Below are 17,868 nucleotides of genomic sequence, written 5' to 3'. Positions count from 1 at the left end.
GTTCAGCTTTAATAGTCATACCTGTGGTTTTTTTAAATCCAAATCTTAAAAACGATTCTGCAAACTAAAGCTCAACTCAGATATGGAAAAGCAAAAAGCAAGAGATGCATTCAAATCAAATGTGTGTTCTCTTCTCAATTGAAACTTGCAGCATTCAGACAAAACTCTGGCAGCTGCACGCTATAACTTTTTGGTCATGTGACAATTACATGATTCCTATGACAACATTTTTTCTTTTCTCCTCAACATATCTGTCAAATTTTATAACAGCTTCTTCTAGGGCCGTGTTAGCCTCCTCTTGTGGCGTTTCCTGGTCTCAACTCAACACACAAATATATATGTATACGTGTGAATCAAGACACTGAATATGTGCTTCTCTTGATTGTAGCTATGATGAAGAGGCAAGGTTGGTGACACCAAAGTAAAGAGTCTTCTGGTTGAAAGCATTTATGGCATAATCAACCTGAAGGTGACCCAACGGGGACTTGAACCGTAGCCCATACCCGAATCCATACCCAAACCCCGGCTTCCCATGTCTCAACGACGGGTTTCCTTAAACCAAATTCCAATTGATTTCATCAATTTTAGTGTTCAAAACAAAAGTTCTGTATGGTTCAGAGGAGGAGCTTACCGGGGACAAGACGGCTTGAACCTAGGTCCGTTCCACAATCCAAGAAGATTGTTCCTTCTGTCATCTTGTTCTGCAAACAAACAAGGAAGCAAAGCTCACTTAAATGGTTTAGAATAAGAGTAAGGCAACAGCTCCTCATTTACCAAAGGCAATGCCAATTCTGTATTAGCAACGAGGCAAGAACGTCCGGATCCAACAGCGCCCTCACCATATCCACGAACACTGCCTAGCCCACCAATGGCAAATGCTTGATAAGGAGCCATGTCTCCTACAATTGACCCACCTGTCAGGCTGTCACAGAAAAATAAAATAAAGAGAGGAGGTCAGAAGAATCCACACCAAAGCCTCATCTACTTGTCAGCCAGTAGTACCTTGCTAAGAGAAAGGCCGGTCCCAACCTGACACCTTTTGATGCGACGAATTTGAAACGGTTGAAGATAAGCCACTTGGACACAACCGGAATACCTTGTTCTATTTGCATGCTGAACTGAAAAATAGGAAAACACAAGTCTGCTGGGATATTGAAACAGAAAAAAAAAAGAAGGTTTTTTTGGTGGGATATTGAAAGAGAAAGTGAAGAGCATCTTCTTACATGAGAAAGACCTTGGTCGTTAGCCTTTGCAAACCGGGATTCTTGCTTTAAAACGACCATACTGTCATGAGTATTTCCACTGCATAGGCAAAAACATATCTAGGCCCATGTAAATTATCAGTCTTATGCTAGGGATCAAGGAAACAAAACTCAACTCAACTCAAGTCAAGGTAATATCACCTGCAGGTTACAGGGAATCCATCCACGTCTCTCGTTATCAAACGTCCTTCATCGTTCATAGGACGCACATGCTGCACCAATATTACTCTTGTAAGTAGATGAACAATATTGTTCAAGGTGTGGAGAAGGAGAAGGTACCTCAAACTTAACACTGGTTGTGCTGCTCCACTTTGAACTCGCCGGCTCACTCAAGTCTAAACCAACTGCCAGTTTAGACAGATTTACACCTCCGCTTCCTGACCGGGAGAAATTGTCATATGGAGTTCCGTGGACTCCAATCTCAGGTGACAGAGAATGCTGTCACATTATTTTTGAAGCTATTATAAAATGCAGTTTTTGATATATATGTTTGTTTGATGATGGTTGAAACCTGTATAAAGAAGCACTGTTGGGGTCGCCATTCGGGTCTAGGTCTCCTAAAAGCCACGAGCACGTTGGAATCATACAACCCTTTATCCCACGATACATCAAGCTTCTCGCTTCCTCCAAACAAATTCGGATGCTTTATACAGAGGCTGCCAACATACAGAGACCACCCAAACCAACATTTGTCAGTTCTGCAGAGTCAAAAATTATCATTTAGAGTCAAAGAACTTGCCTGCCAATCACTAGAGAAAGAGGACTGCTAGTGTCCCTGTTAAAAAAAAATGATAGATTTTCTCAAGTAAGTATTGTTGATTAATGTTTTAAGTTGAAGCATATATTATGATGGGAGCAAACCTGAAAGTAGGGAACATTAAGGAAGTACAAAGCTTGTGAGTGAAATCCACATTCACATCAATCTTGGCTGAAATGCAATCAAACAGAAACAAAGCAATTCACAACCAAAACTGATAGATACTTCAATCCCATCATATACATCTTTTACTACTTTCAAAAACAAACACGAAATTCTTATTTTTTTTTAAAAAAAAAGAAAAGAACATGTTTTCCCTTACAAATGTATCTATACATAAATTATACAATCAGCTATGGTTGTGGCTAATTTTCACAATAAGTTCTCATTTTTTCAAACAATTAATTTGAGATAGTGTAGAACAGAAGGAGAACATAAGAATGGACCTCTGCCAGCGTGGATGCTCTTCTGAGCTCCCATGGCGATGGCCTAAGAGAAACTTCAAACATAAAAGAGAACCCAATACAGGATTTGGCGTAAAGAAAAACAAGCAATGTGGTTACTGTTTCTGATTTAAAACTGAGGAGAAAAAGAGGAATCTTTGTTTCGTGGGATTGCAGAGGATTTTGATGCCTAGGATGTGTAGACAAGGAAGGAAGTTTTGGTTTATCTCTTTCGTCTTTATTCTCTTCTGCGTTCTGGGCTTTATGCACGTGGGCCGTCTCTACTGTCATATTATAATACTAGAGAAACTCAAATGATTCATAGAAAAACAGTAAAAACTCTATAAATTAATAATATTAAAATCTTGAAATTTTATCATTTATAAAGATATTAATTTATAAAAATTTATTTATTTAGATTTCCTATTTTGAAATATATTTATTCTAAGATAAGAAAATATTTGATTTACTGTATAGACATTAACTGTTATTTTTTTGATATTTAACATTTATATTAATTATATTATATTATTTGGTGTATATAATATATACTGCATAAAATTTAAATGTTTTTTAGATATAATATTACTAAATCTCATCAAAACTACATTAAGTGGGGCTTATTGGATTAGGGATTTCATCAAATTTTAGGATTTTGCCAAATCTTCTCTTATTGGATTAGGTATTTATAAAAAGTTCTACAAATCCTCCCTTATTGAATGTAGCATTTATAAAAACCCTACCAAATCACCTCTTATTGTAAAATATGGATTTCATCAATGAGATTTATCAGAAATTATTTTAGATTATTGAAAACTATGATTTACTCTTCAAATCCAATAAAAAGAATACCATCTAAAGAGATGGAATTTAAGAAAAAACAATTATTTCATATTTGGGACAAGAGAACGGATCAGAGAGAAGCACTACGGCTCCAACATCATCCTCAAGTCACAGCTCTAGAACAGCTTCCTCTTCTCCATCCCTGGTATCCTCGCTCCCATCTCCGGCGTCACTATCCGCGATCTCGATCGACTCTCCACCAAAACCCCGTCCTCTACGTCACCTTCCCTCCAGGGTCGAATAAACCTTTTTGGAACGATCTTGTATCCGAAGAACAGATACTTGTCTCTGCAATTCTCTAGGTGGCAAAAACGTCTTATGCGATAACTATTTTGATAACATGAAAATCATGGTGGATTGGGACTAAAGAGGAAAACCCTGAAGAAGCCCGTCTTGATTTCCCTGAAGAATTGTCTCAGGCAGAGCAGACTGAGTTTGATTTCCGAGGTGGTGCAGGAGCAGTAGCAACAGCAGCTTCGGTTAAGACGGTTGCGATTCCTGAAACTGGTAGCTAACCAACGGAGACAGAGACAGACTCACCTGAAGTTGAAATGGAGGAGCTTTTGTCTGATGATGGAGAGTATATGGCTGATAAGATTCAAGTTACACCAGTTCAACTAACTCAGGTTCAACAGTCTCAGAGAATTTCTGGCAAGAAGTTCAACTTTGCAGATACTTTTCCAAAAAACTCTTCAGGTCAAAGTGAACTAGTTAAGACAATACATCTGATGAAGAAGATGGAAACCTGTGTTGGAATCTGATTTTTCAATAAAAGGTCGTGAGGAACCTCAAGCTGATATTACTATTACATCAGCAGGCAAGTTGCTTAATGAACTTCCAGCTAAAAAGGAAAAAACAATCATCAAAGACGGTAGCTCGTTCAAGCTACTGTAGCCAATATATTCAAGAAAGCAGAGCAGAAAACAGCTGGTCCTTCAAAGAAGAAATCATCATCGAAGGCCTAAGTTTTGTACTTTCGAGAAGAAATAGAGGTATGTTGTTTCTTGTGCTGTGAGAATGAACAAATCAAAGTGCGATTCTTACACTGAAATCTGAGTTCAGTAGAGGAACAGTTGATTATATATATGGTTTGGATCTGTCTAACGATGGATTAAGTGGTGTTATCCCATCAGAATTGGAGTACTCTCAAAACTACGAAGCCATGAATCTATCTCACAATTTCTTGTCGAGCTCTATACCGGATATCTTCTCAAAGCTGCTGGACATTGAGACCTTGATCTTTCTTATAACATGTTACATAGAAACATACCTCTTCAGCTAACAAACCTTACTTCTCTTGCGGTATTCAAGTCTCATGAACAATATATCAGGTATCATTCTCCAAAGAAGACAATTTAGCACCTTCAACGAGAAAAAAACTACATAGGCAATCCTCTTATTGGCGGATTACCGACAGAGAGAAGATGTGAAGGAGCACATAGGGAGCACATAACAGAGGAGAAATAGAAGAGTTGGACTTTTGTTTGAACTCTGCAACCTATCAAAAAACGTTTTAATTTTTTTTCACCGTACGCGCAATCGTTACAAGACTATATTTCTTTATAATGTATAGTAATATCATTTGATAATATATGTTTTAATATAAACCTAACAATCAGATTACGATTTTGTAGTTTAGTGGTTTAAGTTTTTGTTAAAAAAATATTAAAAAGATTTTACCATATCCTACCAAATTCTCTTTTTAAATCTCCATCAAAATCATTGAATTCAACAAAACCCTCCATCATAATCCTTGAATTCAACAAAACCCTCTAAATCTTAAAATCTTGAAAACTTTCTCAAATCCCTAATTCAATAAGGCCCCCTAAGTGTTAAGAAAATATGCAAGTGTTACAAAAAAAAAGTTAAGAAAATATAAAATAATTCTATTGTGAATATAAAACAAATAATATAATAATAGGTTCTTACTTATATAAAATATGTATAGATATAAATTATTTATTTATAATTTTAATGAGACCATATATTTACATAAAATTTTCCAACCAATTATTATCATATTATTTTATCGATTTGTGCAAATTTTGAACCGGTCCAAGTTGGGACAGACGAAATTTATTAATTTATAGAGATTATTAATTTATCGAGTATTAATTTATAGAGTTTCTAATATAGTAATAATTTACGCATATGTTTTTTTTTTTGGTAAAATGTTAAATTATTATACCAAGATTTTCAAGTTTTTGACAAAAGAACATAGAAACAAAATAGCAGAATGCAGTAATTAAAACTAAACAGAGCATCTAACCAACAGCAAACCGAAAGAAAACAGATCGAACCCTGAAATTAAACCGAACTCCAACGGAGAAGTGAAGGCTCTTAAACGAGGAATGAGTGGAATGGCCCATACAGTTGCCGCGAACTACCGGAAAGAAAGGCGCCCTCAAACCTTGAAACACACGGCTCCTACAGCTTCTGCACCGACCCCCACCACAACACCTGCGCAAAGAAACACAACTCGGACTCACAAGCTCATCCAATATCCCTCACCGGCAGCACGAAGCGAAGTCCATAACCAGCAATGCCGTCGTTCGAGGAGGAGGGCCAGAGATTGCTGCCTCAAACACTCCAACCCGGGACCGTATACACTCCTTTAACCCAAAACCCGTATAGAGTAACGGGACTGGTTAGGCACAACTGCCTCCGGAGAAAGGACCATCAAACTACCAAGGAGACCGATAACCCAACTGAAGCCAGTCCGCAAACGTCGGACCCAAACTCCATCACGCAGCCAACCGTCGAGAAGATGACTAAAGGAAAGAGAAAGGAGGGCTGAGCGCCACACCGTCAAACCTATTTCGCCTTCGAGGAAAAATCAAACACTCCACCTGCCAACAAGTCGACACAAACGGAGGAGACCATTCCAATACACGCCGCCACTGGAACTAAACCCTAGGTGAGACGACGACCCACCAAAGGATACACTCCACGCGCTTCTTCCAGAGACCACCGGAAGACCGAAGAGGAAAAGAGAAGCAAGAGATTGGCAAACCCACATGCTCCAATCCGCACCTAGAAGTCCCACCGCACAGCCAAATGCCACACCGTAGAAGAACCAAAGAGGATTTCTTAACGACTCACGCGCCACCACATCTCGAAGAAACACAGCCAGAGACAGAGAAAAACCCTCGGACAGAGACCCCTCAACAGAACTGAACTGAGACACGGCGGAGGCAGAGACCGTCCTCAAGCCTCGCCTAAACCACCACGCACGCGCCAGATCTATAACAGGAACCGCCGGATCTGAACCAAGGAGGACCCGGCTGCGCTCAACCCATAACCGCAAACAAAGAGAGAGACGACGGAAATAACAAGAGGAACGGAAGGAGAAGAGAGGAGAGAAACACACAGAAGCTCCGGCGACTACCAGAAAGGACACGGCGGCCGCCGGGGAAGACGAAAACCCTAATTCAGAAACCTTATGTAGAGAGAGGCGAGAGAGAAAAAGAGGAGAGAGAGCGCTTTCCTTATTCCAAACCTTTCCTTACGCATATGTTAATAAAAACTATTTAGTTGAATAACAATTGTTTAAAATGAATAAATTTAAGGGCAGTTCTCTCAAATAGCATTTTTATGTTTTTTTTTCACCCAAATAGTCATCAAAAAAAGAAAACAACCAAAATAATCTATCTTTTTTTGAAATTTTTAATAGTTATTTTTTAAAATTTGAAAAACCACCCTCAAAATACACCACTTAATTTTAAACCCTAAGTCTTGATTTGTAAATCCGAGGATGTAAATGTATATTTACCCTTTAATAAAACATATTTTGGTCATTTTTCTTATTGAGAGCTATTTTTTTGTGAAAATAAACTAATAACATTATCCTAGAGAGTTTTGGGAAATTTTCTCAAATTTTTTTTTAGGTTTTTGTCAGCAAAATAACTCTCAAAAAATGAAATGACCAGAATAACTCCTTTTTATTTTGAAACTTTTAATATTTATTTTTTATTTTTAAAAGTTTGAATCCCACCCTAAAAAATCCACCTCTTAACTCTAAATCATAAATCTAGATTAGTTAATCATAGGATATAAATGTATATTTGCCCTTTAATAAAACTTGTTTTGGTCTTTTTCACATCAAAAGCTATTTTTGCGAAAATAAACTAAAAAGGCTATCATGTAAAATATCTCTCAATTTAAATAGACAGAAAAGAATCACAAAATACCATTTACTAAAAATATAAAGACAAATATACATCTATGTATATTAACTATACTGAAATAAATAAACATATTTTATTTCAAAATTTAAAAAATAACATCTAATATTTTATAAAGTTAAATTTTCTTTCAATTTTTTTTTGTTTCTGAGTTAAGATGTAGTCATTTTAGAATGAGATTCCTATAAATATAATTAATATATTTCCAAATTACAACAACTCTGAATTTTGTACAATATGCCCATACAATGTAACATTTTATAAATGGTAAATTAATTTGTCCTAAAATATGTAATTAACAAATTTGTGTATGTTATATTACACATTAAGAATAAAGATTTTTCCTAATAAGAGACAACTAATCACATATATTGTCCATTTCCCACAATATCATTTTGACACTTGTGGACATTGAATACCTTTACTTTTTATCAAAATTCATATCAATATATTGAACAAAACAAATTAGGAAAAATATGAATTTTGATATTAACATACATATACATTTAACAACAACTAGGTGATGAGCCGCGCAAAAGCGCAGGTTGAGAAAATGCGGAGAGTATAATTTATATGCAGATAAAACACTTTGTTAATATTTATTTAAATTAAGGGACAAAACTATATGCACTCCTATAAAAGCTTGCATGTAATAAAACAACCTATAAACTACCGAGAGGTTGAACCTCCGACTGAAAAGAAAATTACATATAAACTATTACATGTTTCATGTTTCTCAAGAGCTGAAGCTCAGAAGATCGGAGAACTGACGGACCAAGGATTATTCCTTTTAAGCTCATATCAACTAATCGCAGGTTCGTCTTCTGGATTTATACGTGCTGTTGTAAATTGATTCTGCACCGAAGGCATAATCAACACAAAACATAAAATGATTCTGCACCAAAATAAGTCGACATCGTATCTAACGGTTTCAGGTTAATTAAATTTATATGTTAAGTTTTTAAATTGATTAAGTTAGGTTAGTTCTTTATTCTTGTTTCTTAACCGAAGACACTACACAACTAAAAATAACACATTATTATAGTTTATTTCTGTCAAGATAACTTAACAGTAGATAATCCTCAATTCAACTCGAAGATAGAAGGCTAAAAACGCAGAATCATAAAAATAGAAAACATCAACAACACATTGCAAAAAAAAAAAAACTCAATTATTCAGAAAATATTTATTCTTGGGTTCACCAACCAATATGATTGTGTTGTTTTTTATCCGATATATTTTATAAAAAGAAACCGAATCTTGTAAAATTATATTATGTTTTTAAAACAAAAAAAAAATAAAAAAAAATAGTAGTAACAAAAAAAAATATTTTTAACGTTGTCAGGAAAAAAATATATCCTAAACCATAAATCCTAAAACCTAAACCCTTTGAGTAAACCCTAAACCTTTGGATAAATCCTAAACTTTAAATGAACCCAATAATAACTCTTCAGAAAATAGAAGCATAGGTAGAATTCAAAATATAAATGTCTCCAATCAGGAGGCACTATATAACCGGAATCCTGAAAAAATAAAATCTTTCCGTCAGCTTAGTTTCTGTACATAAACATAAAAGTGAATTAATTAAGAAGGATTAAAATGTTTTTATTTCTTACTTTTTTGAAAGCTTCGTTCTCTGGAAGTTTAGGGTGAAATAAAATGTGAGAACATCATTCATAGCTCCTCACATATTTGAAAACCACCTGCTTACGTTCTCAAATCAAAGATGGAATTCATAGAACTCGTTTTTGTTTGGTGTCGCAGTTTAGATTTAGGTTGGTAGTGATGCTGGAGGAATGAGTTTAGTTTGTTATATATAGGGCCTGACTATTTCAAACGCAGCGGTTGCGGTTGCGGAAGTTTGTGGATGCGGGTGGTTGCAGTTTCTAGCGGTTTTAAGAGATTTGTACGACTGGTACTGCGGTTAAAAATTGGTGCGTTTGCGGGTGACTTATGACTGGTTAACTACCAAATGCGGTAACAGTAAAATAATAAATTAACAATATTTACATTTAATATAATTATAAAAATATCAAAAATCATAAAATAATAAGAAATATAAATTTATATTTAGAAAGTTATCATTTTAATTTTTGAAAATTTATTGAAATTGTTTTTATTATAAAATTTTATAATATTAATTAAAATATAATAGATATATTTTAATATTTTCATAAGAGAAAAATACTAGGATATCACCAAACCAAGTTTTTGTTCCCAAACTAGCACTCAAGGCTCAAAGTCACAAAAATAGGTTTCATAAAAGAGGTAAATATACACTTATACCCCTTGGGTTAATTAATCCAAACCTTAGGGTTTAGAGTTAAGGGGTGGAGTTTTGGAATTAGGGTTTAAAATTTTATAAAATAAAAAATAAATACTAAAAAATTAAAAAATTAAAAACGGTTTCAAAAAGTATTTTCGAATTAAAAAAAAAAATTTGAAAAAAAAATAAAAAAAATTTCAGAAAAAAATTATAAAAAATTTTGAATCTGAAAACATATAAAATTTTTTTTTTCATTTTTTTGTTTTATTTTATTTGTTGTTATTTATTTTTGTTTGTTTATTTAATTTTAAACCAAAGGTATTAAGGATATTTTATCCTTTAATGAATGTCATTTTTGTGAATTTCTCCTTCTAGTACCATTTTTGAGACAAACACTCAAAAGGTGCTATTATTGACAATTGCCCTTTTCATAATTTCAATTTTAAAATTTTTATTAAATATTTTTACTTTTGTATATATATTGTTTTAAAAAAAAGTAAAAAAATTTACCCTCCTGCAACCGTCCGCAACCGCAAACGCTACCTGGAGTCAGCTTTTGAATTTATGAGATTCGGAACGGTTTGAAATGGTTTAGAGCGATTTGAGTGATTGTTGCAAACCACCAACAACCGTTACCAACCGGAAAAACTGCGTTTGCGGGTGATAGCGAGAAAACCAGTCGCCCCTATAGTCCTCAAACTTAAGGTATAGGGACACGTTAATTGAATATAAACAAATATTGTGTAAATATGTTTCATTGCTAGATTTCCCAACATTCACGCAAGAAATGTTAAGCAAATTGGATAAGTATTATATTATCGTTCCTAACTATGGAAAACAATTAATATTCAATATCGTAACTGACCGTAGACCAATATATATACTTTTGCATCACCATTTATTAAAACAATAACTACTTTTGGATCACCAGTTTATGTTCATTCCTTACTAATAAATATTGGAGCTAACGTTCGTACTTTTTTCAAATATCTATGAAATTTAGTACTCCCTCTGTTCCTAAAAGATAGATTTTTTAGTATTTTCACACATATTAAGAAAACACATTAAACTACCATAATAAATGTATCAGTTTCTGTAATTTTTAATTTTCAGTAACTTTTAACCAATAGCAATTCAATAAAGTCAATTAATTTTCTTGAAGTTTACAATTTTTTCATAGAAAACACAAAAAATACATCTTTCTGAAACAAACGTTTTTTCTAGAAAGTCTATTATTAAAGAATGGAAGGAGTATATCTCTTATATATTTCATATTTATCTTTTGTGATGAAGTAATATATATATATATATATATTCGCTACCTAAAATCCTTGGCTAAATCAAAGCCAAACTATAAACCCATTGAGATAGGTTAAAAAAAGTCTATCTAACGAACATATAGTTTTTTTTTTTGAACTGACCGAACATATAGTTTTGATCTTGAATTTTTGTTCTATGCTTAACATTATAATATGGTTTTCATAAAATTTAATATATATAAATATTTGGAATAAAAACATTGAATCAAATGTTGCTTTATAAAACTAATAAATGTGTAATAATTATATGATAATATACAATGTAATATATATATATATATGTTGTTTTACAAAACTATATAAGAAATTCATCTCGTACTGACAAATCATGTTGTGTTTTTGTTGGTTCATCTTTATTATATAGCAGAGAGAACATTCTGTAAATCATTCGATCAACTGTAGCTTTACAAAAAGATATATAAGCAATTCAAATCGGATACACAAATCAGTTTTTTGTTCTTCATGGTTTATCGAGGTTACATATCATAAAAAATCATGCAGACCATGGATTCTAAGCACTATGCATCAAAAGAAATTTAATGTGTGTATTTTTCAGATACATGGAACCAGGTTTTTGCTATCACTGAAACTGGAGCTGTTTTTCTTCTCGTATATGTCGAAGCTTGTTTACCAAAACCGAATAATAATGACTATAGCAAGTTCCACGTTTTGTAGGTTCCACTGTATAAAATATTGGTCCAAGTTTTAATGTTTGAGTGGCAATTTTCGTAATTGTTATATAAAGGGATGGATTAACTTAAATTTGATGTGAGGATGCATGTGGTGCTGACAACTCAGTAATGACATAATGTAAATAAGATACAAATTTAAAGTTATTTATTAAAATGTTTCTAAAATAATATAAAAGGGGTTTTTGATCATCATGATAGCATATTTACAGAGTTATGATACATAAATCATATATGAATCATGATGCATAATGTCATAATTGCTCAAAAATCCAAATTTAACAATAAAATTGCAAGAACATGATGCATAATGCAGAATATATTGTAAATGAATGCAGAATATACGACGTAATGCAGAATGTGCATGCACCAACCGAAGTTTATGCATGATGTAAAATGTAAGACACTCATAATACAACAAGAAAAATAATCTATAAAACAAAAATGTCATAATTTCTCAAACATCCAAACTTAACTATAAGATTGCAAGAACATGATGCATAATGCAAAATGTATTGTAAAATGTAAAATAAATTGTAAAATAAATTGTAAAATGTAAAATTCAGAAGTGTATAAGAGGTGATGCAGATGACACATACAACAACCAAAATTAATGCATAATGCAGAATGTACTTGCACCAACCGAAGTTTATGCATGATGTAAAATGTAAGACACTCATACAACAAGAAAAATAATTTATAAAACAAAAATGTCATAATTTCTGAAATCCAAACTTAACTATAAGATTGCAAGAACATGATGCATAATGCAAAATGTATTGTAAAATGTAAAATGCATTGTAAAATGCAAAATTCAGAAGTATATAAGAGGTGATGCAGATGGCACATACAACAACCAAAATTAATGCATAATGCAAAATGTAAGACGCTCATACAACAACCAAAATTTAATTATAAAACTGCCAACAAGAAATCAAAGGGTTAAATGGATAACCTTAGAGAGTTTTGGAGTTAAGCAAATAAAAACCACAAACTACATGAGACTCAACTAATTACAAAGAGGTTTGAAAAGCATATACCTGTTGCAGAAGTCTGATACACGTGGAATGTCCTCAGAATCTCTAACGATTTGAACACCTTTTGAAGCACAAACCTGAGGAAATCAAAAAGTAATTAGTCTTTAGATAAAGTAGTATGCCCCTTGGTTACCTCCCAGATCATGAATTAGTCTGTCTTCATGACATAAGTGATACAGTAAGAATCACATTTAATGCGTAATATTTTGAAGTTTTGTTGGTTGTTCTCTTTTTTTTTTTTCATCCAACAAAACCCCACTTATAAGCCTTGTGGTAGAGAAACAATTGTATCTTTGTCTTTGGTTGTCTGTTCCTTCCAACAAGCTGAAAGCTGAACACCTATAGGGCTATATAAGCCGTGGGTAAGTACTTACATTCAAGAATCTGTTTCCAGTTTGAAGCCTTTGTCTTAAGACTTTCTCAAACCATTGATCTTTTAATAACTGAAAACAAATTTTTTGTCAAGCCGTGGGTATAGTAAAGTCTTCTATCTTAAAGACTACAGAGAACCGTCAAAACGGTCCCCATATCATTGAATCTGTCTAAAGATTTTTAACCGATATTGTCTTTCTCTAGAGATTTTATAAGCCGTGGATAGTTCAGTAAAAAATCTGTTTTCAGTTTGTCGTCTTTGTTTCTTGTCGTCAAACTCCACCTCATTCAAGTAACTGAAAAACAGATCTGAGTCGAGTCAAGCCATGGGTTAACTCTTTTGTCTTAAAGACTACAGAGCCGTGTGGGTCTTATTAGCCATCCTTCAGTGACTTGTTCTAAGAAGCTATTTGTTTGTTCCCACAGAACAAGCTTCCAAACTCCCCCATTGTCACTGAATCTGTCTAAAGAATCTTAACCGATAGGTGTCTTTGTCTATAGACTTATAAGACGTGGGTAAGTAAGTACTAACTTTCAAGAATCTGTTTTCAGTTTAAAGTCTTTGTCTTAAGACTTTCTTAAATCGACTGTCGTTAAACTCCATCTCATTCAAGCAACTGAAAACATATTTGAGTCAAGCCGTGGGTAAGTAAATTCTTGTCTTAAAGACCATCTCCTAATGACTTGTTCCAAGAAGCTGGTCCAGTCGTGAAACTGCCCCTATCATGTTTCCATACACCAACAAGTCTTTTAACCGATCAATCGTCTACTTTTGTAAAGCCGTGGGTCTAGTGACTTTTAAGTCGTGTGGGTTTGTTTGCCTCCAATCACTTGTTCTAAGAAGCTTTTGTTTATTCCATCAAGTAAACCTCCAAACTGCTCATTGTCACTGAATCTGTCTGGCCTTCTAACAGATGCCTGCTTTCTCTAAAGATTTTATAAGCCGTGGGCAGTACAGTAAAGAATCTGTTTTCAGTTTGCAGATTTTTCTCACTTTTTGGTCTTTTAACTCGGTTCCCTTCTAATATCTGAAAGCAGATTTTGAGTGGGTCTTTTGTTTTAAGACTATTGAACCGTGTGGACCTTTAAGACTTTCTCAAACCGTTAATTTTTTAACTCCATTCCCTTCTTATATCTGAAAACAGATTTTGAGAGTCTAGCTGTAGGTCTTTAGTATAGTCTTTTGTCTTTAAGACTCTTGAGTCATGTGTTTTGTTTGCCATCGTCCAATGAATCGTTCTTAGAATCGGGGAAGCCTCCAAACTGTCACATTGTCATTGAATATGTCAAAGACAGAGAATTTATAAGCCGTGGGTACAATCAAGAATCTGCTTTCAGTTTTTAGTCTTTTTGTCTTTAAGACTTTCTCAAACCGTTGGGTCTTTGAATCCATTCTCTTCTAACATCTGAAAACAGATTATTTTGAGTCAAGCCGTGGGTAAGTAAAAGTGTTTTTGTCTTTAAGACAATAGAGTCGTATGGTGTTATTTGCCAACCCGTAATGATATGTTCTAAGCCACTGGTCGTTAATATTCATCCAGCCTTAAAACTGCCCCCATTGTCATTGTATTTCCTATAATGTTTCCATCCAAAAAGTCTTTTGACCGATCAACTGTCAACTTTTATAAGCCGTGGGTAATACAGTCAAGAATCTGTTTTCAGTTCTTAAAGTCTTTGTCTTAAGACTTTCTCAAACCGTTGGTCGTTAAAATCCATCCAATTCAAAGAACTGAAAACCGATTTGAACCAAGCCTCGGGTAGTGAAGACTTTTGTCTTGAAGACTATAGAGCTGATCCATTGTCTATTTTTATAAGCCGTGGGTAAGTCAAGAATCTGTTTTCAGTTCTTAAGTCTTTGTCTTAAGACTTTCTCAAACCATCACATTCAAAGAACTGAAAACATATTTGAACCAAGCCGTGGGTAAGTAAAGTCTTTTGCCTTAAAGACAATATTATAGAGCCGAGTGGGTCTTATTAGCCACCCCTAACATCCTTCAAGAATCTGTTTTCAGTTCTTAAGTCTTTGTCTTAAGACTTTATCAAACCATACAAAGAACTGAAAACATATTTGAACCAAGCCGTGGGTAAGTAAAGTCTTTTTTCTCAAAGACTATAGAGCCGAGTGGATCTTATTTTGCCATCCCCTGATACAATGCACTACCAAACCCATATTATCCCAGTTAACAATCGTGCTAGGGGATGGTCTTATAGAGGCAGCAACGGGACATTGTCCCCAAATAAGAATCTGGCAGAACACTATTAGATTAGTGTCTGCCTATGATCTTTTTTGGGTTTCAAGTGAAAAAAAATCAAAACAAAACCAAAAAAAACAAAGCTTGATCAAAATCCCCGAAACATGAAAGAAAGAAAGAATCTCAAAACGAAAACCAAAATAAAGCTTCAAGACAAAACGGGAAACTCTAGCATAGACGGAGAATAAAACTTAAACTCTAGCCAACGAAAAAAACTTAAAAGTAAATCGCAAAAGTATTTACACGAAACTTAGAAACCCTAAAATAGACTAACGAGAAAAAGAAACTCTGAGCAAGATCAATAGATCAAATTAACCGATTAGACAAACTTTGAAGCCTTAGAAACCGAATCGCAAATCAAAAATTTCATGGGCAACTTAGAAATCTTGATACAAATTCACGATTTACAGCGATCGAAACACTTACATATCTGTTAACGTAGAGGGCTCTCTGTTTCTGGAAGAGATGATCGATAAAACTATTCGAAGAAACATAAGGAGACCAAAAAAAAAAGGTTTCGTTTGAGAACTCGCGTCTCCTAATGGTTATATAGAGTCGACTTCGATCGAGCACATTCTTGGGGGAAAAAAGGAAAGCACGAAGTGCTTTGATAAACACGCGTTTCTCCTAACAGTTATATTTTAATTTTGAGTCGGTGGATTTTGTAATCGAACCGGTCTTGGATTCTTACGATACCAACATAAACCGAGCCGGTTCTTTTTCCACGCTGGCTAAATATTAACCGGCGTCATTTTTTCATGTCAATTTGGCAATTTCAATTTATTGGGTTACACTTCCGAGAAAGAAAACTAATCACATATTTTTCATTCATAAAATTTGATTGGTGAGGAATTACTCTTATTAAAATTATCATTTACAGTAGAAAAAAAAGATGAGTTATAAAACATCCTTCACACTATAAAACATAAGTCAGTTAGCAACAGTCTGTGTGAGTGACATGTGTCTTTTTCGATTTTTTTATTTGTTGCTTTTTCAAATGTATTTTAAATGATTTTTTTTTAATTTGTTACTAGGTGGATGCCCGCGGTTTTGTGAATTTGAATGTTTTGTAACAATATATTTATTATAATTTTTCAAATTAAAATATGTTTTTATCATTAAATGTTTTTGTCAAATATTTCTCAAAGAATAATTGTTTAAAAAGGGTAAATATGACTAAATTAAATATTTTTGGGGAAATTTTAGGTTTACCATTTTTAAGGTATCACTTTTCATCTTTAGCATCACTAAAGGAACATTTTCAAAACTACATTTTTCATTAAGTGGCAAAAGACTCTCATATCCTTGTTATCTATATATATAATAAAGGAGAAATTACATGTTTACCACTTTCATGGTACCACTTTTTATTTTTAACACCACTAAGGAGACATTTTCAAAAATACATTTTTCATTAAATGGTAAAAGACTCTTATGCCCTTGTTATTTAAATATATAATAAATTATTATTTAAATAAAAATAAAAAAAATAATAAAAAAAAATAAAAAAAAAGTAATTCTTTTTTTATGTTTTCGAATTATACTTTTTCAAATTCAAACTTTTTTATAAATATTTTTTTTCGAATTTTTTTTTTCAAATTTCATTTTGAAAACGAAAATTATGTTTGAAACTATTTTTTTAAGTTTTTTATATATTTTTTAAGTATTTATTTATATATTTATTAGAATCCTAAATTTCTCATTCCAAAAACGCTACCCCACCCCTCAACTCTAAACCCTAAGTCTAGATTAGTTAACCCTAAGGGTATAATTGTCTTTTACCCTTCATTAAAAATGAGAGTCAAAGTGGTTAGTGTAAACATGAAAAGTGGTAATATGAATGTGCTATTTGTGGCAATTTCCCTATAATAAATCAATATTTAAATAAGAAAAATAAATAAATAAATTAAATAAATAAAATAAATAAAATAAATAAAAGGGCAAAACTCCAAAATAGCACCATTCTAAGTTTATATCACAAAAATAGCACTCAAAAACTAAAATGACCAAAATAGCATTTTATCTTTTGAAAAATTTAAATTTTTTTATTTTTCAAAATTTGAAATCTTATTCCCAAAACCTCACTTCTCAACTCTAAACCCTAAAACCTAAATTCTAAACCCTAAACCCTAAATTCTAAACCCTAAACCCCACCCCTTGAGTGCTATTTTTGTGACTTTTGGCCTTGAGTGCTAGTTTGGGAACAAAAACTTGATTTAGTGATATTTTGGTCTTTTTCTCTAAATAAAATAAATAAAATAAATAAAATAAATAAATAAAAATAAAATAAAAAATAAATTTATGTTTTCGAATTATACTTTTTCAAGTTCAAATTTTTTATAATTTTTTTGAATTTTTTTTCAAATTTTTTTTTACTTTTATCTTTTTGAAAATTTCTTTTTGAAAATCAAAAATTATGTTTGAAACTATTTTTATAATTTTTT

The 17,868-nt window shown here is 32.9% G+C and overlaps 1 protein-coding gene, 1 long non-coding RNA gene and 1 pseudogene across 4 annotated transcripts; 1 reads left to right on the top strand and 2 right to left on the bottom strand.

Moving 5' to 3' along the window:
• Positions 1-88: 88 nt before the first annotated feature.
• LOC103848054 (outer envelope protein 39, chloroplastic) lies at positions 89-2,738 on the bottom strand. Of its 3 annotated transcripts, XM_009125044.3 has the most exons (11): positions 2,466-2,725; positions 2,124-2,190; positions 2,002-2,037; positions 1,774-1,918; positions 1,542-1,700; positions 1,404-1,474; positions 1,224-1,302; positions 1,003-1,118; positions 775-922; positions 632-701; positions 89-552 (listed from the first exon to the last, which is right to left on the bottom strand). In XM_009125044.3, the coding sequence occupies exons 1-11, from the start codon at positions 2,497-2,499 to the stop codon at positions 389-391; spliced, it is 1,089 nt and encodes a 362-aa protein (XP_009123292.1). In that variant the 5' UTR covers positions 2,500-2,725; the 3' UTR covers positions 89-388. The 3 variants fall into 3 exon arrangements, with proteins under 3 accessions (XP_009123292.1, XP_009123294.1, XP_009123291.1); XM_009125046.3 differs by lacking the exon at positions 2,002-2,037 and having other exon boundaries at positions 1,030-1,118; positions 1,774-1,960; positions 2,466-2,738; XM_009125043.3 differs by lacking the exon at positions 2,002-2,037 and having other exon boundaries at positions 1,774-1,960.
• LOC103848055 lies at positions 2,658-8,738 on the top strand (annotated as a pseudogene).
• Positions 8,739-9,666: 928 nt separating this feature from the next.
• On the bottom strand, positions 9,667-16,902 carry LOC103848056. The gene is made up of 2 exons (XR_628943.3): positions 12,804-16,902; positions 9,667-11,755 (listed from the first exon to the last, which is right to left on the bottom strand). It is a non-coding gene; the product is annotated as an uncharacterized LOC103848056 (long non-coding RNA).
• Between the last annotated feature and the right edge of the window lie 966 nt (positions 16,903-17,868).

Source organism: Brassica rapa, chromosome A06 (assembly GCF_000309985.2).
Source record: "Brassica rapa cultivar Chiifu-401-42 chromosome A06, CAAS_Brap_v3.01, whole genome shotgun sequence".
Classification (NCBI taxonomy): domain Eukaryota; kingdom Viridiplantae; phylum Streptophyta; class Magnoliopsida; order Brassicales; family Brassicaceae; genus Brassica; species Brassica rapa.
Note: the sequence above shows the minus strand (reverse complement) of the source record. Positions and strands in the feature narration are given on the sequence as shown.